This window comes from Phaethon lepturus, unplaced genomic scaffold (assembly GCF_000687285.1).
Source record: "Phaethon lepturus isolate BGI_N335 unplaced genomic scaffold, ASM68728v1 scaffold33107, whole genome shotgun sequence".
Taxonomy (NCBI): domain Eukaryota; kingdom Metazoa; phylum Chordata; class Aves; order Phaethontiformes; family Phaethontidae; genus Phaethon; species Phaethon lepturus.
In genome coordinates, this window is record NW_010553090.1 from 1 (window position 1) to 24,576 (window position 24,576).

Below are 24,576 nucleotides of genomic sequence, written 5' to 3' on the forward strand. Positions count from 1 at the left end.
GAGCAGAGGAGGGTTTGCTGAGTGGCAGGGCCAGCGCTGGGCCATCATTGCTGTTCCTCTCCACGTCATGAATAGCATTATTCACATTTGTCTTTGCATCTGGCACTGAAGGATAAATCACTGACTGTACAGCGAAAAAAAATCCTGTATTTGAAATACTCTACAGGGTTAAGCACATTCATGAAAACAGGATTCCTGGTGTTACCATCACATACATTTGGATGGAGGAGCATGATACTTTCTGCCCCAAAAGTACACATGGTGCAATCTATTACAGAAGAATCAAGCTTTAGAACTGTAATAAAATCATGTATTAGGTTAGTTCTCTTTCACTCCTGACTGCGGTGAAGATGGCAGCCATTTCCAGTGTAACTCATACGGGGTTGAGTCCATGTACCATTAGCCACTTGTGTCTTACAGCAGCAGCTCCAGTGAAGTGCTGTTGATTATTAAAGGTTTTGCCTTATTTCAGCTGTCTACATTCCAAAGAGTTTAGTAAAAGGGCAGGTATTGCAATGGCACTTTACTATAAAAAAGGCTTTGAGTGGGAGCAGCAACTATTTCCAAGGAGATCCCATAGAAACAGGAATTTTAAGTGCCCAGCGCTTTTCACAATCTGACCTTTTGTCATCAAGGTCAGTTTAGTGAAACACTGTGACAGCCCACTTTGTGGAAGGCTATGACCAACAAATTCTTTTATCCACGTTTGTTAATGACTGTAACAGCATCAGTGTCACGCTGTACTCATCCACACCTTCCTGCCCTCTGTTAGCACCCTTGGGCCATTGACAGACAGTAGCATCTATACCTTCAAATCACAGGGTCTAAATGAGCATGTAAGTCCTTAAATGACAACATCCAAAAGAGTCTGAAAGACGTTCTGCATTATTCAGATGAGGTCTTAGAAAATAAAAACAAGAAAGATCAGGGAAAAAAGAACCTGCAGCTTTTAAAAATGGCTAATTCTGTTTTTTTCTAAATGTTTTTCTCTCCTGCTGTTGTTTGGGGATCTGACTGCTGTACTCCGACCCTGTGATATTCCATTTCTACAATACTTGGAACTCTTCAGGCCGAAAATTGCTGTGAAACATCCTGGCAAGATGATGGTTCATTTTTTTGCCAGTGCTTCTGAACACATGCAGGAATCCTCGTTTGCAATATAAGAAAGCAGCAGGGAAAAGCAGTATTTATTTAGCTTAATTTAGGAAGTGATTCAGTTTATTTACGAACCTCATCTTTCTGCTGTTTTTAACTCTTGTTGGAAGTGCTGCCGCCAATCAAAAGCAGGAGAGTTTGATAACTCTTTGGTATCCTGCTATTTTCCTTTTAGTATCTTAGTCTGCAAGGTGGTAGAAGTCAGGCTGGGTTCAGGCTCCTGATTTATCTAGAAGAAACTAGGAAAATTCCCAGCAGAATGCAGAAGCGGTCAGATAATAAAGAGGAGTGAACTTGTAATGTGAAGCAGTGAAAGGTTCCATCCCAAGAAGCTGTGAAACCTGAATCGCGCTGTTGTTGGGGCTATCGCCGGCAGACTGGCAGAGCGAGATCTAAACGTTTGACCTTGGACCTGGACGTGCCTCCGTGAGGGCGCTGGGTCTGTGCGACTGCTCTGTATTGTGCTGCAGGGAAACCTGCGCCAGATGAGCCAGCTCCGGTGCCTACAGTGCTCAAATATTAATCTGGTAGCAACAGGGTCTAGTTTCCTCATCTGCACACTGCGCTAATAAAAACAGGAACCAAACAAAAGATAAATTGGCCTGTGTGAAAGTTCCCCAGGGCCTGAAGCACAGCCGTTAGTCAGGTTGTGAATCTGCTTCCCTGTTTTCTTTCTCTAAATAGACTGCTCTCACTAGCAGTAACAAATGATTACAATTAATTATCCGTAAGGTAAAAGATGCAATGAAATGCTACCCCTCCTTACATCCAGACTGCAAGTCCCATTCTCCTCTTCCCTCACTGGAGATATCACTGGTGGATCCAAATTTTCAAGGAGAGGAAGGGCCTAACAGCACAAGTTCCTCCTTCTGCCAACACAGGAGCTTCTTGCTGGTCTTCAGCTATACAGCATGCTGAGCAAGCCGGGAGAATTCCGTACTGTAACTGCCATGACCTCCTGTCTATTTAACTATGAATTATTGTAGCTGATAATTTCTACAAATTCACTTGCTTGCTGCCATGCACAGGCAGAGGAAATGCAGGTTTTAGTTAAGACTAAGGATTTTCGTTAAGTGTAACGTTTTCCTGGCTTGGCAGTTAGTTTCAGAATAGCCACCCAGTGGTATTTATTGTTCTGAGAAAGATGTTTGTGATCATAAACTTCGTACTTAGAATGGCCAAAGTATGAAATAACTTAAGAATCATATGCTCACTCCACAGTAGGTTATTAATAATTTCTTAGCTCACTAGAACTACTTAGTTCTGAGATACTAATTAATTTATCTCTGCTTATGCTGGTCAGCTTCACAATTTTGTATCTCTGTTTGACTAAAGAAAAATATTTAAATCTGTTTCAGATGAGAAGTCTCAGAGAAGCAATGTTTGGGTGGCAATCACTCAGACTAATGGTCATTTATTTAAAAACAATTGTTTCCACTGTAGCTAAAAATTATGAAAACAAATCTTCCTGCCTCGCATTGTATAAACATTTTACAAAATGTACATTTTGGGACAAATTTGAGTCCAGCTGTGTGCCTTTTATCTTTACATTTTTAGGTTGTTCTCTGCCTCTACTCCCCCCATACAGCCACAGTTAGTTGGAAGCCAGAATTTCTTCTGCAAACGCCCGAGCTCTAAGAACACAAACTTGTTTAAGCTGAGACCATATTTGGAAGAGATCTGGGTCAAGAAAAATAATCAAAGGAAAGTGCATTCCTTGAGCGTCACGTGAGGAGGCCAGAACGTGCACGCAGGGCCCAGCGCTTACACTTGGGATACGGCGCAGGGGCTGCGCACGACCCTCACGAGTTACTTGCTGTGAGTAGGCGTATGGCAAGGGCTGGTTTTGCACCAATGTTCACGCCAAGAAAAAACTCGCCAGCCTAGTTAAGGGCATTCAGGCAAATTTAGTAAAGGCTTTCTTAATAGAGGTGCCCATGGCAGAGAATTAAAAACTAATTCTGGCAAGCTGCACAGGCTCCATTCTCGCAGATACACATACCTGTCTCTCTAACCCTGTCACTAGCTGCACAGAAGTAACAGCTGTTTCTCACGAATGTAAACATGTCTGAAGGACTGAAATACCAAAGTGTACTCTCTCCCTGAGACTCTGGCATTCTTTTACTTATTATTTTAGGAAGATCCCAAATCCAGCCTTTGGTGCTCATTTTAGATTTGACTATTACAATGGCAGAATTTTAGCAAAGCTTTGCTTAAATTTTTTTTTTTTTTTTGTCTCCCACTTGGAAGACTTGAGTGAGAAAAGCTCCTACAGATGGTACTTTGAGCTTCAGAATCTTTTATTCGATTATCGGCCAAAGGCACATTAAATAGACTGCCCTGCTTTAATTGTGCATGTAAAATCTCAAGCAGCCACGACAGGGAAGAGCTACAGAACCTGCCAGGCTGTGATCTACACTTTTATTTTGGTTACAACTTTTACAGCATAATGACTAACATGTAAAGTAGGCCTTAACCTGCCTATTTAACAGAACATTTTTTTTTTTCACATCCCGAACATTGGATTTAGTCTTCATCTCCTGTTTTCCTGGCTAGGGCACGGAGCCAAACCTCTGCCCATTTGCCCAGTCATGTGCAAGAGAGTAGCTTGACATGCTGCATCAACTCTTGCACGCAAACGGCCACCACAGCGACAGACGGGATGTCCTTATTAACCCTTCACAACATGGTGATGAATATTGCTGCTTGCATCATTGGTGTGTGCCTGCACCGAGAACAAGGGAGCCAGCAGGACTGTGATCCAAGAATCTTGCTCGCTCCTTCCCCTAACCTCTGACGCAGACCTACTGGGGCCAGGACCTCAGGCTGTGGTGGAGGCTGCCACAGAAAACAGTGGCATAGGGCTCCCCTTCTCTGCCTCCAGCCACTCCCCGTGCTCACCGTCTCTTCCAGATACACAGACCTTCACCTACACAGCAGTTCTCTTCTACTTCACTGCCACCTAAAAAGTGCTGGTGTCCTGTTCCTTGAGAACAGCAACACTCACAGTAAGGGGGGATTCTCTGGGGAACACCAGCAAAAATTCATTCATGATCCAGTTATCAAATACCTGTATCACTTACAGACCCAAAATGCCACTGTTTACTCAAGAACTGAAAGCATAAGGCAACCTAGAAAGCTGGCAGCGTATCACCTAGGGCAGATAACAGAACAAGCTCTGCTTATATGTATTAAAAAAAAAATTAAAAATAAATACAGCATCGCTGTGCTTTGCCAACAACTGCTGACAGGAATCTGTGCAGGGAAGATTCCCTGGAATGCAGCCAAACTGTGGTGTTTATAAAGAACTTGTCTGTATCCATGGTCACACTTGGCAAGAACGAAATAAAACATTGTGTCTTCTCCCAACTTTTATTCTCACCTTGTTTCTACTTTTTTTCCTTGTGTATTTGTTAATTTGAGTATTTCTTCTCCTCTCCCTTATATGCATTTCATAAGCACTAGTTAACTGTACACATCACCCTACCCCAAAAAGTACAAGGTTAACTGTCATAGGAAAAAAAACCAGAAGCAATATAAATGCAGAAAACAGATGCGCTATTTAGAAAGACAGTTTCTTAAAAATATACATTGAAATTATTTTTATTTTTGCTGGAATTTAAAAAACATAGGAATATTGACATTGCATTTAAAAACCCCAGGAAGTTAAAGATTATACAGTGTTGCATCTCCGAAATCCAACAGTGCAAAGCTGGAAATCACAAAAATGCCTCCAACATGCCTTTTTTAGGAGATACCAACATATATATGAACATTTTGAAACAAGATCTTTAAAGAAGTGTCAGACTGTCCAAACTTGAAAGTGCTCTGCATTAAATACATCAAAATCTGTTACTTTTCGGGCGGGGGGGACACACACGACACTGTCAAAAGTCAGACAATTCAACAAATAAGCTGTATGAAACATATCAAAACCCAGTTCTTAACAGAAGGAAACCTGATGATGTTTAAAGGGAACCATAGGGCTTTAGTTTTGACATTTCTGCTTTAAATTTTGAGAAGTATTATTGTGTGTGCTGCTTCTCTTTGTTCTACTCAAAGTATTAATATTGGCAAGTATTGGGTGTTCTTACCTAAATGTATGCTGTTATGTTCCTTTCCTGTATTGCAAATAAGGAACACTGACATTAGAGTAACAGACAGTTGTATGCAAACAGAAAGAGTCATTTAAATTACCTGAAGCTGGGAAATAGAAGTTGTGAATTTATACAGCCATGATGCAGGTTGTATGATTTGTCTTCACCAGGGTTAAAAGAATATATACACAGCTGTTTTAAAATGGCACATTTCTCCTCAATGTGTCAGGTAAGAAAAGCTTTCTACAAAAGTTCTTTTGAAAGTCATCATCTTCAAAGTCTTGCAGCTGCTAGAATGAGACGATTCAAATTGCTACCGCTTAGGCTCCAGGTAAGTAGAAAGGAAAGTTAAATGCTGAAGAGTAGTAAGTGTCCACCATGAATACTAATGATTATGGGGATGAGACCTCAAAAAGAAAGGTCTTGTCTGTCCCAGCAGCTTATTGACTGCAATGATAGTATTTGTGAAATTCACTCATAAATATCATTATTCATTTTTAATTAAAGCCATGTCCTAACAATAATAAAGATGACAATCCTGGGGGGAAAAAAAAAATCACATTAAATGTATACATAAGAACACTATAAAATAGTGACAAAGTCGTACTTCATTATAAAAGAGGTTTCTCTCTTTTTCTGAGAATTTCTTTTTAAACTAAACAGGCTTTCATTCTTATGTCAGAGAACGAGGAAAAAAAATCAACTCCTAAAAATCTGATGTTTAGAAAAAACCCAGGAAAACTATTTTCATACTACAAAACATTTCACTTTACAAAAACCCTCAAACATTATTCTATTACCTGGATGACAAAGACAAAATGGGACGCGAAAAGGATAAGAAGATCTTAAAACTAGACCTCAGGTATTTCCGGATAAAATTCTCTACTCTGATCACTGCAAGACTCTCTGACCTTAGGTGGGGGCATTTGTACAGGGAATGAAATGTATGTGGAACCAGCCAGAGAGATGCTATGGATCAGGAGAAAATCCTGCCTTTATTTTGGTGTTTTATAATTTTTCCAGTATAAACTGATATGGTGTGAAACATCCCCACAATATGAAGCAGGTACATTCTAACAACTTCCAACACAAATCCCAACATTGTTTAATTTACTTAACAGTATAGTCTGTCAGGAAAATTAAAGTCTATTTTATTTTATATTCTTTATGATGAAAAGTATATAAACTGCACTTTTAAATTACATCATGCTCCGCCAAAACTGGTCTGCTTTAAGACTGATAACTTCAGTGGAGAGAATTAAGATGTTTCAGCAAGTATCAATTTTCTGTTAAAAAAATGTCCGCAAGACAAAAAAAAAAAAAAAAAAAAAAATCTTAATTTACAATAAGCAGTGTAAACAGCAAAAACAACAGAAGCCACAAAGTTTCACGCACCAGCCACTGGCAGACAGATAACTCCAAATACTCATAGAACTTTGTATCTTCCTTTGTTGGTTGGCTGGTATGAATTTTGCTGCAAATAAAGGAGAGAATAATCACAGTTAAAAGTGAAAACGGATAAATGAATTGCAATGAAACCCCACTAACAATAAATCCATATTACATGTGAATAAGCAGTTCTTTAGCAATCTCCTTCCTTTGGAAAACATTTTTATGGGGAGGTCAACAATTTTAAAAAAGAAACAAAACTATCAATAATGGCTCAGCCAGACCACTGGAATTGACTGCTGATTTGAAAGGCTGCTTAAAAGAAAAAGCCAAAGACACTGTCAAGTCTCATGTAGTATCGCTGAAGGCTATTCTAAAGAAAGCCGAGGTTTCTTCAACCAGAGAACTCAAATTATGATTTCTTAAGACAATATCTTACTTGAAAACAGAGTATGTTGAGCAGAGCTGATTATTAGCTGGCTACGCTGTAAAGCTATGGCAAAACAAATCTCTCAACAGACATAAAGTATTAAAATGAGGAGAGTAATTCTCCTCCCCCCTGCCTGACGGTGCTGAAATTTGGAAATTTATTTGGACCTAAGTCTTCAAGGGGACTTCAGTCAAAAAGCTCTGTTAACGTGTTATCTCCATCTGCTGGCTGGATAATAGTCTTATGTCTGGCTGATTAAACACAGTAATATATTTTCTAGGCTGTTCAATGAAACTGTTTTTGAGATCTATAGGCTCCTCTCCCTGATATTAATAAAAATGTATGCAGTGTCAACAGCTGAAGAAATCAATCTCATAAAGCATAAATTAAGGCACTTTCTCTCTGCATTCTGGATATTTCACTCACCAATCTGATGAGCTCCTCTTTTATAAGTCGTGTGATTTCTGCCTTTGCTTTCTGTACAGCCAGTTCATTGGCACCTGAAGACAAAAAAACATTACCATCTTAAACACTTTTTGTATGTGACGCCTGCATAATACATACTGCTAGCTATTTTCAGAAACACTGTAGAACTTGCTGAATATCCTCAACTATTTGCTGAAGAACACTCCAGCATTGTACAGATTGCCACAGCTAGACTGTGTTCCGTTTTAAGGAAGATAAATTACACTATTAAGAAATACCTAGGATTAGAGGTTTCTTTGCAAAAAACTCTACTCAACCATCACGAGGTTTGCAAAGTTATTGTTGTAGTAGTTGCTGTAATTTCTTATATCTTTAACAGCCCAAACCCACATAATTCCATTTTCTTCCTTATTTCACACTAGCACAGACATCTTTGTGCTCATTCTGATTTTTTTTTCCCTCTTTTCTTTCCCTCTCCGCCAAAGTGATTCCATACATGTTTGCTGTTGTTCTGTGGCAGGTCGGTCTTCTCAGGAGAAGCATCTCTGGAATCCTCATGGATCATTTGACAAAGTGTATTAAGACAAACAAGTGTTTCTTTAGTAATTATCTTAATTTGCAAAGTAACTACAGGGTGTCTAACTGAGCGTCCAGACACTATGACTATAGAGATTCCATGTCTAATTAAAAAACTAGAGTTGTAAGTTTCATTGGAACATTTGTAAGAAGAATACGTACTTTCTATAGCCAAATAAATCTTTCGTTCTCCTTCCTTGGGTTCTTTGCCTGGAGGGAAGTAAGTTCCTCTGATTGTAATAGCAGCTTCAGAATATTCACTGATTCTCTGTAGCGCTTCTTTGGAGGTAACTTTCCATCTGGCAGTCTGCAAGGTAAAGGATAAGGAGAAATAAGGACAAAGGCATCACACAAAATGGCAATCCAAAGGTTAGTTGACATTTTAGACAAAAAGAACACTGCACTGCAAAAATCAGTCATGGCATTCTACTTCAAAAATGTAGATTGAAATTTTAGCCAGTTATTTTTATGCTAGTATATTTAAAAAACAATCTGCCTGTTGCGTCAGCAAGATAAAGTTACGAAAGGAGGAGAAAAGAGAATGGATGCATAGTACTACTGAAGAAAGAACTCTAAAGACCTTCCATTTTGCTACACTGAAAGTTTAAAACTTGTAATCTTTTCTTGTCATTTCCTGAAGCAGCACTCAAGTATATTATTTAGCAGTTTTTGTACAGGAATAGACTTCCAGGGCAAACATATACTGTTAATGGCTGCAAGCACTTCCCTTTAACAAAATAAATGCTATTTATTTCTACACAGTTCATTGATTAAGGACAAAAATAAGTAAACCTTAAGATCTCCATAAATAAAGCCTAAGGAATAAACACTGCCCGTTGTTTTCCAGAACCCTGTAACAATTGTCCCAAATCTCTACAATATCCTCAAAAAGACTTCATTATGATAAACACATCCCATTAATTTAGACAACGAAATTACTAGAAAGTATCTGGTAGATTGTTGTGTTACTTGTAGACTGAGACAATTTTTTTGTCACGGTGAGCTCTGGCATTCAAAGTTAGAGGACTTAGGACAAGACTGGAGAAGCTCTCACTGCTGTGGCTTGAAGGCAAACTTATTTCTTACAGGAAGAATGATCCCCTCCAGTCCCTGTTGGGTTTCTCAGTTCTGGTACGCTGAGCAAAGACGCCATGTATCCTACCTTAAACCACTGCTTTTCCAGAAGCTAACTTTGGAAGACAGCTTCGAACAGCAAGTTGTACGTCTCTGGATCAAAACTTTGCCTGTTACATATTCTTTCTACAAGAGGTACAGTATCAGCATTAATCTGACTCTCAGATATGACTGCACCCATAATCAGGAAGGCTACCCTATGCATATCACAGAATCACAGAATAGTTAAGGTTGGAAAAGACCTTTAAGATCATCAAGTCCAACCATTACATGTGGTGGTGTTGCGTGGTTGTGTAGTACTTACACAGTCACCTGTCGTTCTTGCTTTAGGTGATCATTTTATCTTACTTTATCTCTGCCATCTCAGATCTGCACTGTGTTCAGTATTATACATGTGTACAGTACAAGATGGGTCCCGAGTCCCTCTCCCTTATAGAGATTTTCTAGGGACATAATGAGCAGTGATGATTCTCACTGATGAAACACTGAAACTTCTCAGTGTTTCAGAGAAGATATTACAAAATATTGAAGAACAAAAAGAAGATCAGAAGAGAGCTATTTTTTCTAGTGCAGCTCTACAAAAAAAATCTAGAGATCTACAATTTATTTATTTGCAGACACACACACGCAGACAACAGAACAGTACTTTTCTAGCCATTATGACCAGGCAATGCTTTGCACCTAGCAAGTGTATCCTTAAAGGGTTAGAAGGAGCCTCAGCAAAATTATAAAATCTAGAACATGTTCTATGAGTGAGAAACTGCTTAGGATAGGAAGTAAGAGGATTTCTGAGAAGGAAGGGTAACAAACTAATAATACAACAACTTGATAAAATAAGGCAAACCTGGGCAGAACCTCAAAGATAAATACAAGGAATTTGTGCTTGATACTGCGGAACAGAAATCTTTAAAATGAGGTACACTAGAGCAGCAATATTCTGAATGGCAAAACTACTCAATAAAAAAAGCAGAGAGCAGTGTAAGTCTTAGTAGTATGGCCTTTGAAATAAAATGCTGGACAGTGTCAAAGATTTGGATATGAGCGAAGTCAGTGGCAGAGACTGAAAACATTTTTGTATGATAAGGAATTCTTGTTATTCTCTGGAATTCTGATATTCTCTGGAACGTGTCCAAAGCACTGTGTATCTATAAGCTGAGAAGTAATCACAGATAATATCGTAATTTCAATTAGGTATGATAAGAAATATAGACAAAATATTTTATTGGTATAATCATAGTCTAAGCATTTGAAGATAGCCTTTGTTAAATAATGATCATTTACACGTGGTTATAGCAAAATGGTTACTTGCCTGTGGGAAGTCATTGATCTCTAATTCTTCTTCATATCTCTTAAAGGATTCATTTTGTCCTCCATCCTGTTTCTCTTCCTCCTGCTTCTCTATGGGTACATAATTGAGCTTAGCATTGATTTTTTCAGCCAGTTGCTCTGCAATGGTCTTGGCAGATACAGTAGGAGCTTGAATTGTGCCTCCTCTCAGGATAGCATTTGTAGCCTGCTGCATCACATCCTGTAAAAAAATAGGTCCATGTTGAGAACAAGGTAGCCGAAAGAAGTCCTATATAAACCAACAAGGGTTTCATTAAAGCTTTCTATGTAATGTAGTTGTCCACATAACAAATACATTCTCCAAAACTTGTTTCTCTTCTTTCCTTCCTCTCAGTAACTCCCCTAACACCTGTATAGAAAAGATCTTACTTGTCTTTTGTATCTTCAGCTCAAAATACCTTTAGACATTCCCGACCACATTAACCTAAATCCAAAGGGATCATGTATCACATGCTTCAGCAGAGAAAGATGTTCTGCAACTCTGCTAGAGCTGACAAAATCTAATTGTGTAATTTTATCAGTAATGAATTAACTCTTTGCCAGGGCAGACAAAGCATTTCCAGTTCTGTATTAGATCTTATTATCATATTAGCTCAATTACAAATTCTGCAACTTATACCTGAGTTAGCCCAGCACAAATGAGCTAAATAATGCAGTATGTTATTAGTGTGCAGAAACATCAAATAAAATAGCAGTCACTGCACAAAGAATTGAACAACCTTTATTAAAAAAAGAAGAAGAAAAAAAATTGCTCAGTAAAGAGCCTGACCTTAAAGTGGAAAGGGACCAAAACCTGTGCCTCTGCTCCAAGATTCTTCTGGGCATTGATTCTCAAAGCCAATCTTTTAGCAATTTCCAATTTTTCTGCATTCCCAGCTGATGGTGTAGGAGCATTTGATGTTCCTGGTGCTGCCATGTCTTTTACTCTTTTCTTTGAATTGAACATGCTTTCAATTTGTTCATCGATCTAAAGAAAACAACAATTATTAGATCACTGCATTTACCGTTAGATAATCTTATCATCCTAAAGAAAACACTAAGGTGTATTGAGTTTACATGCTTTTAAAGAAGTAAACCTCATATAAACGTTAGAAGCTTGCCCAGAACTACAACTCAACAAAAGGAACAGATGACCTATTATCAGGAAAAACTTTCAACAGTGTTCACTTCCAAGGTCACAAAAAGGAGTCTAGCAAACATTGAGAAAGGAATCTAATAAGGATTCAGAAATAGAAAAGCCTACTGATGAATTTCTTTAAAACACTGCAAGTAAGAAAAAGGTTTCTAATTGAGGGCAATAGTTCTATTTCACTTAGGAAAGATTACTATTACAAAGAAAAGAATTTCTGGGACATGTACATAACTACATATATTAAGTATAAAATACCAGTAAGACAGAAAGAGACTTTCAAAATCTTCAGAGATCTTGACCTTCATAGCTGTATATCTCTTATATCGAAGAATACGTATGGATCTACTCATAGAATTTAACTAAGTCAGTAGCATAGGACATGGAGTAACAAAAATCCATGTGTTCTGCAATGTGTTATGTAACCTACTGGGGCAAAAAACAAATATATTGGATTAAATCTTATTTTCAGGTGCTTACATCAACAGCTGTATCCTCGTCATCTGAATCTTGCAAGCCAAGAGCTGCTTTTTGTAGCTTCTTTCTTTCATTAGCCAAAGCCTGTTCCGTTTCATCAAATTTAAAACCTTTGCCAGAGAATCCACTGCTTTTTTTAATCAGTTTTCCCTCCTGAAAACAAAAACGTGTATTTTTCATACTTAGAAGTTTAGAAGTCCCAACTTCGATAGTCATAAAAAAAAAAAAAAAATCATATAAATAATTTTGAAGTTAGTTATTTTAAAAAGCAAATCCTAGCATATTTAGAAAGCTCTTCAAATTTAAAAACTGTATTTTACAATGAAGTATAATAAAAAAGCTATGTTAATTCAGCAGACAGAAACAATACACTATTGCAAATTTCTGTTAAATGCTTTTCAAAAGCAGTAAAAAAAACCCCTCCAGTTTTTATATCGGAAAAACTCCAAAGTCACTCTTCTCAGCATGAGCAAGATCCTCTGATGGTGAGAGCTCTAGAAATAACAACACAAATTCTGTGAAAGAACTTCATTATCTTTTATGTGAATTTTGACAAAAGCCAAAGTGCCCCTAGGCATTTCTCTATCACATACCAGATGACAGTATTTAAATTCTCAAGAACAGTCCTGTAAATAACATTCAACATCCAATCTTTAAAACACTTATACGCTTACCTAAGCGTACATATGTGTTCTCACTGAAGTCAGTGAGATGACTCATGTGTATACTGTACAACTGGACCCACGTGCGTATGCATTAAACCCAGACCAAAGCCCACTACAGAAGAAAGAATTACTTACAGCCTTCTGTTGGTCTTTGAATTCAGCCCAGAGCTTCTCCAAATCAGTAGGAATTGGATTCCCAGACAATTCCAAAGCCTTAATGATATCACCAGCATACCGTGCCTGATCCTCAGTAATGAATGTATATGCATACCCCTGGTCAAAATTAATTTAAAAGATAATAAAGAAAAATCTTTAAAGACACTTTATCTCTAAATTTACGGAAGCACCCTTGCACATATGCTGTTGTTCTGGTCAGTGAGAGTAACCACGATATTCATGCATAAACTTGTTTTAGCAGGAATATACAATGAATAATATGATTTCCCAGGAAGCTGATACAGAGGCCACAGACAGCAGAACTGAAGTCCTTCAATCCTGTCATGGTTAAAAGTTTGGAAAATAAAATCTTATAAATTTCGCAGGGCACATTTCCAACAGTGAAAAACACCCAAACTTTCAGCCACAAATGAGATTTAAAAGAACATTCATACAATCAGAAGAACATGTAAGTTCCAACTTTCAGAGTGCTAAAATTCAGAATATATTTTACACACAACCACTCAAACACCTTAGATGCACTCTAGAGGAAAACCTTCTTCCCATCAATAAAGTAAACTACTCCTTCTGTAGCTATTCCTTGGGAACAGCTTGATCAAGCAGTAAATAAGGAAGAACTTTCAGTAATAACCAAACCAGGCAACTGATTATACATACTTTATTGCCGGCTCGTCCAGTTCGGCCTGCTCGGTGAACATAATCTTCATAATGGTTAGGACAGCTATAATTGACCACCAGCATCAATTGTTTTACATCCAAGCCCCTTGCTGCTACAGATGTGGCCACTAGAAGTTTACAAATTCCATTCTTGAAATCATTAATTATGCTGTCTCTGTCGTACTGATCAATACCTGCAAGAAACCAATCAAAACAGTTAATTATAAAGCTCTGCTTTGAGCCAAAGGAATTTGTACACAGGTCAAAACACCCTCCAACTTGGAACAACCAAAAGCCTAAGCAAATAAAATTTCAATACATTCACATTTTTACAGGCAAAATACATCAGCCAGAACAATAGATCTTAGTCTGTTCTCCAGAATAACAAAACTTTTCGTTTTTCCACTACAAAAAGATCTTTTCCCATACCAAGATCCTCAAAAGTTTCTTTAATATGATTTTCTATTTGACTTCTTATATTCACTTCAGACCTCATCTGGAGGCTTTGTCTGTTCTCTAAAGACAACAGAAATCTCAGAAGAATGAGAATATTTTTCCCTCTCTCATTGTTGCACTAAATGAACAGTGGTTTTGTACTTATTGGTTACTGTATTTTTAAGAGCACTATATATAGAAAGTTTTAAAATACTCTGGGATGGACAATATTTAAAGAGATTTCCTCCTCTTGCTACTAAACTACTTCCGTTATATTACTTGATGGCAGAAAAGTGAAACAACAGCTGCCATTATTGTGGAATCTCAAATAAAAATATCATACAATACTCCCCCAATGGCATTTACTACTCTACAATAGCAAGTAGTTAGTAATATTCCCTGAGAGGTGTTAACTCTCAGTAACAAGCCTGTTGCACAGAGAGAATATTTGGCATCTGATGACATCTCACAGGGAAAAATAAAGAGTCATTATGGAGAACTATCATGTCTCTCTCAAATTAAGAGACAAATATCTGTCCCAATTATAAAGCAAGACCTGCCTAGGAAGAGATAATAAATGGCACTATACAGGAACTAAGTTCTCTTTATAACTACTGAATACCAACATTCTAGTTTAGAGTTGTTAATATAAATCCTTAAGATAGCAGATTACCTCCATGAAGAGACAAGCAAGGATAAGAGGCTCTCATTAAATCTTTCAACAATCCATCAGCGTGTTCTTGTTTATCTACAAATATGATAACCGATCCTTTCTCCTGATAGTGTCCCAGTAGCTCCAGTAACTTCAAAAACTTGTTCTCCTCTTCTATGACAATCTGGAACAAGACATATAAAAGCAAAATAGAAAGAGTGTAAGTTGTCTCTTAAGCCATTGAGGGTGCATAAAAATAAAAATCAGGAGCAGGAGATGACTTTTTCAGGCTGTTTCCACAGCTAGTGGCAAACTGCTGTTCAGCTTAGTGGTATATAAAATCAAATTTGGAAAAAAAAAAAAAAGCAATCACATTGCATTTGCAAATTACGGTGTTAGTTTATTCCAAGCTCATGTTTAGTAAGGTCAATAAACTTCTAAAAATAAAAGCTCTGTGGGTATACTCGTTTATATTCAATATTCCTGGAAATAATCTTTTGCAAGCAAATGAGAAGATAAACGAGGCAGATGGGGGATACTCACAACATGTTGCTCAACATCAGAACAGACAACACTTCTGCCTCCAACCTGCACTTCTATAGGTTTACTTAGGATTCTCCGAGCTAATGCCTCCATAGCTCTGGGAAAAGTAGCAGAGAACATGACAGTCTGACGATCAGGCCTGACGTTGTCTACAATGCGCATAACCTGGTTCAAGAGAACGTTCCCTGTTAATACTCAAGTGCTGTAAGTGAAATTCATACACACATAGAGCTGTTGTCTTTAAAGTTAGGTGGTGTCTGCACTACACAGACTCAGAACACTTCTTTACAGATTTCCTCTTGGGACCTAGGTGTTGGCATTGGATCCATCTGGATCCAAAACTTGCTGGATTCAAAAGGGAGTTCAGTGGCAATATGCAACCCAACAACAGCCCAGCAGATGTCTTAAGACATGCAGCAGAAACCCATGCAGGTCAAGAGATGAAATAAGGGAATTTTCCTAGTTTTGGAGGACAATACAGCCTGATGACAACTGAAAGAGTCCTGGATGTACAAAGCTGCCAGCAAGTAATTTGTCACCAACATTTCCAACATCTTGTTCCTGTCTCCTGCATGACACTGCCACAAAACATCAAAGACTTTGTAAGTAGGATACAACTACTAATATGACACCTGCATCAAGGGATTACATAGGGCAACAACATGGCCACAAGTATCCAAAACAAGTGTGTAAAAAAAAAAAAAAAAATTTAGAGAAAAATCTAAGCTATGTAAGAATTTATTGAAAACCAAGCATGTGAGGGTAACAGAAAAATTAAAGAGTCAGTTCAAACTGTTGTCCATACGTAGCACATCTTTTTGAACACTCATTAGCAGTGTAATAACATAGCATTGCAAAATCCTTTAAGTGGAAACTAACATCTTGTGGCAATATCACTTATGTGATTAATTACCTGAGGCTCAAAACCCATGTCAAACATTCTGTCTGCTTCATCAAGCACAACATATGTGACTCTACGGAGATTTGTCACCCGACCTGTGAAAGGAGAGGAAAAAACACATGGGAAACAAAATCAAATGGAAATTTAATTTCCCTCAGGAAATATTTTTTTTTAAATGTTATATAGTCTCACTATCTTCTAACAAAGACATTAATTAATTTTTTTTTAAAAATTCACTAAATGTGAATTTTTATGTTCTTGTTTTAATCACATATACATTCTGGGAAAAGTGTAAGTATGTACAAGGCCCTTTATTTTGTCAAACTCTTCTCTTGCATACCATCATAGGGCCAGAAGAACCTGTAAAATTCAGAAAACTGCCCTCGCCAAAACACATCATAAAACTAAGACTGAGATGAAGCAAGGAGCCACATCAGCCATTATCTGACAGCGCCACCTAGAAAAAAACATATTAGAGATTACAGCGCATGTGTGGAAGGCAAAGTCCAGTGCTAACTGCTGCAGCCTCAGAAAAATTCCTTTTATACATATAGTCTGTAATGCTTCCTTGGAGCTAGAAATAACTATTTGAGGATAACCATACTCATTCTAGTTAACTGCTAATAATATGCACAAAACAGAGTAGGCAGTCTTTTAAAAATGAATATATAAAGATTAAAACCTACCCAGTAACACTACTAAATTTAAAATTAAGAACCACCCCAAACTCTGGGACAGCTGGAAACAAAATAAGCAAGTTGTATATCTGTGAACACTTTGAAATTATGATGGACAGGATAATTAGCACCCTTCCCAAACAAATAGCTAAGAGACTCCCTTTCATGAGAAGGATTTAACTCGAGCATTTACGAATCATATTCTCAAACGATATAAACATGTGAACACATTCAGTTCCAAACAACTGTGGAGTGACACTGTCAAATGCTCTCAGAATGGAACAGATTTTTCATATTTTCTACAACTATCACTCAGACTTGTGCCTATCAAATTACAGTAGAATCTGGTCCTTTCAGCTTCAACAAATTGTAGCTGAATCCTCAAATTATTTTTTGAGTGATTTAGCGCTGCATTTTTTTAAGATATAGAATTCATACTTAAGGAACAAAATAAGTATTTCTTAAAATCTACAGATCTATTTAACAACTTAACACTTTCATCCCCAAATAATAACTTTGTAAAATTACTTGGGAACAGCATTAATGTACCTACCTTTGACGATTTAAGTCTTGGAAGCCCAGTTCTATATGTCTTGAAGGTACTTTTTCCACAGAAGTTAAATAATGTCAACAGTTTAGTAGAGGTTTTGATGTGGAATAATTTAATAATAAAACTTTATCTAATAAGCATGCAATGGTTACACTAGGACAAAACCTCTTAAAGCTGCAGTGGCTCAATTTAATCAATCTGAATATTTGATGTAAGGTCAGTTCTTTTACTTTTGAACAGTTATTTAGGGAGGGCTTCTTTGCCTGTTCGTTTTTTAAAACAACAGATAAAGGCAGAGAGTCAGACGCTCTTAAGTAAAAGTGGAGAACTGCTGAGCTACACTAACAATAAAGGATTAATGGGCAGAGAAAATAAGCAACTGTTATATAACCTTTATCTAAATGACTTGAAGATAAAAAATTTGGACCAGCACATTTTACATTTAACAAAGATAAACATTCTCAGAAACTCTTCAAGAATGTAGTATTTCCTGTCCTCCCAAAAAAGTCAAACCAATATATGATTAAACCTATTATTAGTGCTATATATTCTCAATAGTTAGATAGTGCAGCCTGAAGAGATATAAGAAAATTCCATAAGACCATTTATCAAAATACATGATCTTTTGAATTTGTTAGAATTACACAACAAATATAAAAAATTCTCCATAGGAAAAGGTTTTCTACTCACCATTGTTAGCTGCTAACATGTCAATCATACGTCCAGGTGTACAAACAATAATTTCAGCACCTCTTTTGAGTTCAGCTATCTGATTTTTAAACATAGTAAACAAACTATTAGAGTGGGGGTTTTTTTGTTTGGTTTAAAACATATCACCTTGCAAAAAAGAAAACACCACACACTGTAATACAGCTGTTCTACTCATACGAATTGTTTATGTGAAGATTTTACTTAGCCATTTCTTTAAGTCTTTGGAAAACTTTACTTTCCAAAAGAGTAACCTCTGACAACCTAAGTTATTACCACTTTAAATAGTTGCAATGGGGATATGACTTCTATACAGTTAAGGGTCTGTAAGAAATGCCACATGCTGTATCAGAGACAACTGATACTAAATAAACCACGTTCTATCACAGACGGTCACAGAAATTCAAAGTCCTATTGTTTCCACAAACTGCGGGGGGGCAGGGAGAACCTTGAAATTAATCTCTAAATTACTCTAACATGTAATACTTGATAATGCATGTTTACACCAAAAGTTAACATTTTCTGGCTTTTGTTATCTTGAGGGGAACTCTCATAAAAATACAGCTTCTCAATAACTTTCAAACTATCACATCCCACTAATAGTTTCATTACTACCATGCTCAGTACATACATAAAAAGAAACAGTCTGATAATTTTAAGGACCACACTGGAGAACTTTCAAGAAGATCAGTATGTTTAAGGCTAAGTTATGTGCAAAAGTTTAAGCTTTCGCATCACTACTGTTCGTACAGAGAAAATCCATAATGAAGGCTGCAAACGTAATGGATTTATGGGAAAGAGAAAGGAACTAAATTCACTGCAAAAGTAACATTAACTAATAAAGTTCAAGAACTATTTGACAAGGTATGTCTTTTGCCTACCTGTTCACTGATTCCTGTTCCTCCATAAACACAGACAACTCGAAGCCCAAGTGTCTTTGAGAATTTCTTACACTCCTTGGTAATCTGCAAAGCCAACTCACGAGTAGGTGTCATAATGACAGCTGAAAAGCAAAGCATTTTCATCATATATTGTAGTATAAGAGATGTCGTTATTTATACAATAAAAATCACTTGTAATTATGTTTAAAGTAATTCACTTATAGGTATTTTAAAAAATGTAATTTCAAGAAAAAGAGTTAAGACAGCATGAGTGTGGGTAGAACTCTGGTCAAAGTTTCAAAATCAAAGGGGTAAGGTCTCCCTTCCAGATATATGGACATGCAAGTGGCTCTTGAAACAACATTAGATAGCACAGTGATCACAAACAACATTAAACAGCATGGTGATCATTAACTAAATTTAAAAAAAGCCACTCATTAATGGACATTAGTAAGTAAGCATTGCTCCCTATAACCAAGAGAGGAACTGAAGACCTTCTAAACCGTATGCTTCAGTTTTTATTTATTTAAACAGCAATTCTGAAAATAGCAGCTTTTTACCTATGGGACCTTCTCCTTCTTCTAATGCTCGCTGATCCATAATGTGTCTGAACATGGGCAACAGAAATGCAATAGTTTTTCCGCTTCCGGTTTTAGCGATGCCAATCAAGTCACGCCCATTCATAATTGCTGGGATAGCCTGGGTTTGAATGGGAGTGGGCTTTTCATAGCCATGTCTTAAAGAAAGGGAAAAAAAGATATTTTAAGAACAAAATAGGGTTTGGCAGATGGGAATCACAGAATCATGCTGAAAAAAATATTCGTATTCACATTTACATATACGTATCAGTGCCATTCAAAAACTGCAGCATAAAAATGAGCAGCAAAAATGTGATACAAATGGCAGAAGGAACAGTTCATAGCAATAGTTCAATACTGAGCGATAAATGCTCTGATAACTGTATATGTAACATCTACAAACACGGGCATGTTGCATTCTGCAACGAAGAAAAAGTTTTCTTCATAAACATATGATAGAATACAGTGAACAAGATCAAGCATGATATAGTTCATAAAGCGCTTTCTTACTTTTTGAGGGCAGTGAGGATCTTCATGGAAATACCACACTGTACCCAGGTTTTTATTGGTTTGGGGCAGCCTTTTCCCTTGACTGTAATTCCCTCCAACTCCAGCCTGTACACATTCACCTCTGAAACAGAGTTTGCATTACAACAGAGTCAAACTTTATGTTTCCCTACTACCTTGATCAAAATATTTTTGATCTGTCCTTGAACATGAAATACCATTTTTTATCACCATCAGAAAAACAGCTTTTAGCTTGTTACAAATAAATACAGGAGGTAGGTGGAAAGAACTCAGGTTAATTTTTCAATCAAAGCCTCATAGATAATTATATGAAGTTATCAATAACAGTGATCTAACTGATTCAGCGTTTTTCTATACCACATTGCTCCAAATGCTCTTTTTCCAAAAGAATTTGTTGTTTCTTTGCACATCAAAATCCATCACTCTTTTCTTTAATAGTACCCAAGGTATTCTGGTTGTATTCGTCCTTACCTTCTTGAGTCATTTTTGCTAGTTCTGGTACTTCAACATAGAAGTTTTTCCTGAAAGGTTCATATTCTATCTTTCCGTGATCCACTGGTTCTAGCAGCTTTCTCTGCTTGGTCTGATAGCCAGTCAGAGCAGTCTGAAGATCAACTTCCTCCTCTTCTGATGAATACTGTAGAGATCAAAATTTGTGTGTAAATTAGTATAAAATAATTAATTAGTTCATTATTTTTCATTTTTCATTATTTAATTCATCACTAATTAGTATGAACTAAGCCTTCTGAGAGGCTCTGGTTTTTCATTTATAGAGGAACTTTACTCAGAAGCAACAGTTACTCTTTACCCCATTAGACCAGATACTGAAAATGTGCTCTCAGTTTGAGAGTCCTAATTGTTCTTTCACCTATTTCTTTCAATGTTTCTCCCAAACCTTAACTTTCACTGTGTCCCATGTCACTTCCATGACTTTATGAATACTAACTACCAGACTTGTCTTTCAGAATCACTGCCATATAATAGAAATAGTAAGAGGAAAATACTAAGAAAAAAAAACCCAGACAGCACACCACTGATTTGTGTCCCACTGCAGTCACAATTCCGAGAGATGCACCCAACTCAGCTTTAAACTAGTTGAGTACTACTAACACTGGAACCGCAGTGATACAGAGCTTAGATGAGCTACAGCGCTAGCAGGGTAGATAATTATATGAATAGATAATTATATTATGCCTACGACTTGGGCAAGGCTGTCTCTCCAAGACCTCTCCGACAGCAACACACCCATACCCTTAACAACTATTCTGGCCTACGCCATCACACACAACCACATTAAGTACTCAATATTCCTATTCTCCTGAAAGCATTTTACGAAAGCAGTTTAGACACAGAGGAGTAATTCTGAGAAGTCCAGGTCCAACCATTGAGCAAGATGGCTCTACGACAATCCCAGAGGACTGTTCTGTTCTGTTCAAATTCAATACTTGTCCTGTCCTGCCACTGCTCAACATGCAAAAAACTGCATACTGTAAAGACTACAGGGAGATCTACCAGTTCATTGAACCCACATCCAGACAGGGCAGCTGACATTTATCTGTTTGTACCACCTCCTTCTACTAAAACACATTTGTTGTTTACAGCCAGAGTAAAAGAAAATGTTTATAAATTTTGTTTAGCTGTCTGCTAAACATGACTTGGCATAGCATTTTGTAGCCCTAGCCAGAACCAAACTCCTTTCTACTGTTTCCTAAACTGTAAAATGAGAACATCTACCTCTCATTTGTGCTGAAAGAGCTGTCCCATAATGACTTATGAAGTGTTTTGAAATCCGTAACTTACAGATGTTTTGGAAATTAATATATTTACACTTACAAAGAAATTCAGTAGACATGTTAACACACAAATCCCATTTTTTTCACATTAGATACCTGTGACTGACTGCAGACTGAGCAGCTGCATGCATAAACACTCTATACTAGCTCATAGGTCCTTCGCACACAGGATCACCAGGATTGCCTGCCCAATTGCAGTAACGTGAACACATAAACTGAATACATGCTACAAGTGACATATACCAGCCCAGTCACATTAAAGAACAATTACAAAGCCAAACGACCTGATGCACTCATTCAGTTCTCATCTGTCTAACACTGCCTCTGAACAATAAAGCTGCAATGGAGATTTCTGAAAAAAATAGTACAAGTAACAAGAAAATATGTAAGATCAAAAAATCTTGTGACCATAGTTCTGCAAATAAAATAACTAAATGTTTATCTTGTAGGAAATGGAAAAATCCAAAAATCCCAAGACTATCCTCATTCTCATGTCTCTTATAAGAGGCGTGTTCCCTTTTCATAGTAGAAATACAAGACACTTCCGTTACCTCCATTGCATCTTGGTCATTCTCCATGAGCTCCCCTTTCTTCTTTTCTGACTCTGCAGCTGCCTTTTTGGTTGTCACCACAGTTACTACTTTGGTAACAGTTGGTCCAGATTTCTACAAAAACAGTTAAGAAAAATTATTGCGCTATCATATAAAACAATAAACATACTGTATGAAATATATAGCATATTTGTACTTCTGAATGCATTATGCTGGGGTTTTTCAACTTCCTTCAGTGAAATTTTATCAGAATAACGCTCAGGCAAAGAGGCATTAAGTGCATCTAACTTACTACTTGCTTTCTTGCACTTTCCCCCCTTTTTTTGGCCAAAGCCATTCTGATATTAAAACACAAAGCTATTTCAAAAGACAAAGATAAATCTTCGTAAGTGATTTTACCTTTTCACCCCCACCTCCACCTTTCACACTTCTCATATTGAACTTCTTGACCTCTTCCTTTACTTCTTCCATATAAGCATCCAAAGGATCTAACTCTTCATCTTCGACCTCGCTGCCTTCTTTTTCTCCTTCTGCAGTTTCCTCTTCATCATCTAATATAAGCAAGAAAGATGGGAATAAAACAGGCAGGAAAAGAGAAAAGTGTTCATGTGTGTTAAATTAGTCTACCCAAATAATTATAGTCCAGTTTTATTACTGTATCATTCTTCCTCATTCAAATCTCTCCAGTTTGTTAACCTCAATTGTATCTTAAACCCTTTGAAGCCATGACCATATTTAGGCTTTGTTATTTTATAGTTCACATTCTGAAAAATAATTAAATGCTAAAAGATAATATAATGTTACTAAAAACAAAAGTATTTTAACTATTATAAAGTTAAATACCATCATCATCTTCTAAACTCCATTTTTTCCCCTGTTTCATCTCTTCAATTTCTTTCTTCAGTTCTCCTATGTTTTCCATAGCCTTCTTGCGTTGTTCTTCCCTCCATTTCTCCACTCTTTCTTTTCGTTTTCTCATTTCTTCTTCTAGTTTGTTCTGATCAAAATTCTATGATAAAAACAACCAAATAATGAAAATGAATGGCCAGTGACTTCAGCCTATGCTTTTTCAGGCAAAATCAATTGTGAAACAAATGTAACTTTTGTGTGAGCATGCAGTAGAGGACTGGACATCCACATATTTATCACAACAGAAGTAAATGCTAACATAAACTATAATATTTTCAAGTAAAAAATGCAGTTAACTATTCTATTTTTCATTATAGTAGCTGCCATATAATTTTTAAGATAATACTGAATTAAACAATATCCCTTGATGAACTAAGCTTTTGATTATTTACAAGAAAAAAAACATTGTAATTCATACCAGTGATTTTCAACTCATTTTAGCCATTGATCCACAAAAGACTAAAGAATTATCATGCTATCCTCCACTTCCAAAAGTCCTTCTAGTACAAAAAAATGTGATTGGTTTATGCCTGGGGGGAGCCCTGCCTGACAGTGCAGCTGCTATTAACAAAGGAGGGTTAGTAACAATGGGCTAGTTTACAAGAGTTAGCTAAAACCACTAGTTTGGGAATAATTCACCTAGGTGTATCTTTTCATATCATGGAACAAGGCAAAGTGAGCCTCCCTCTCCCTTTGTTCTTTGATTCCTGCTTGGGCCCTGAGGCCAAAAAAAAATTTCAGCTCCTCTGCTGACACCAAATATGTGAAAAATGAGAGATCCTTCACACTTGTCTGTGGTTTGCAGTCTAAGCAGTTTGAAACCTTGAACTGAGAAGAACGTTTCTCATGCCAAGAACTGGAAGCATATACCATGACAGGAGTCTGTGTTACTGAAGAGAATACTCCCACATTCACGGAGGATTTTGTCCAGCTCCAAGAACAGGCTTTTTCTTTTGTTAATGTAGTAATCTATGGCTAACTTAATTCTTGGTTTAAATTCTATCTTTTTTAATTTATAAGTGTTAAAAGCTTCTACCTCAGTGGCCACGGTATTTGTGGTAGCATCTTTATCCTTCTCTTCTTCTTTGTCGTCTTTGTCCTTTTTCTTTTCTTTGGAAACTTCCACACCTTCTGTCCTTTCTTTAGATCGTGATCTGAAAGGTAAGATCAAAGATTTCTTAGAACATTACAGCTTTTCTCAGGGGGAGGAT

At 37.0% G+C, this 24,576-nt stretch overlaps 1 protein-coding gene across 1 annotated transcript; it reads right to left on the bottom strand.

Moving 5' to 3' along the window:
- Positions 1-6,162: 6,162 nt before the first annotated feature.
- DDX46 (DEAD (Asp-Glu-Ala-Asp) box polypeptide 46) lies at positions 6,163-24,519 on the bottom strand (the record flags this gene model as incomplete). Its single annotated transcript, XM_010291442.1, has 20 exons — positions 6,163-6,726; positions 7,498-7,571; positions 8,236-8,380; positions 10,517-10,735; positions 11,324-11,521; positions 12,164-12,313; positions 12,961-13,098; positions 13,660-13,853; positions 14,768-14,930; positions 15,290-15,454; positions 16,203-16,285; positions 18,108-18,186; positions 19,007-19,128; positions 19,567-19,742; positions 20,095-20,215; positions 20,584-20,749; positions 22,457-22,570; positions 22,856-23,007; positions 23,300-23,465; positions 24,402-24,519. Coding segments are annotated over 20 exons (2,791 nt in total), but the record flags the coding sequence as incomplete, so codon positions are not given.
- Positions 24,520-24,576: the final 57 nt, after the last annotated feature.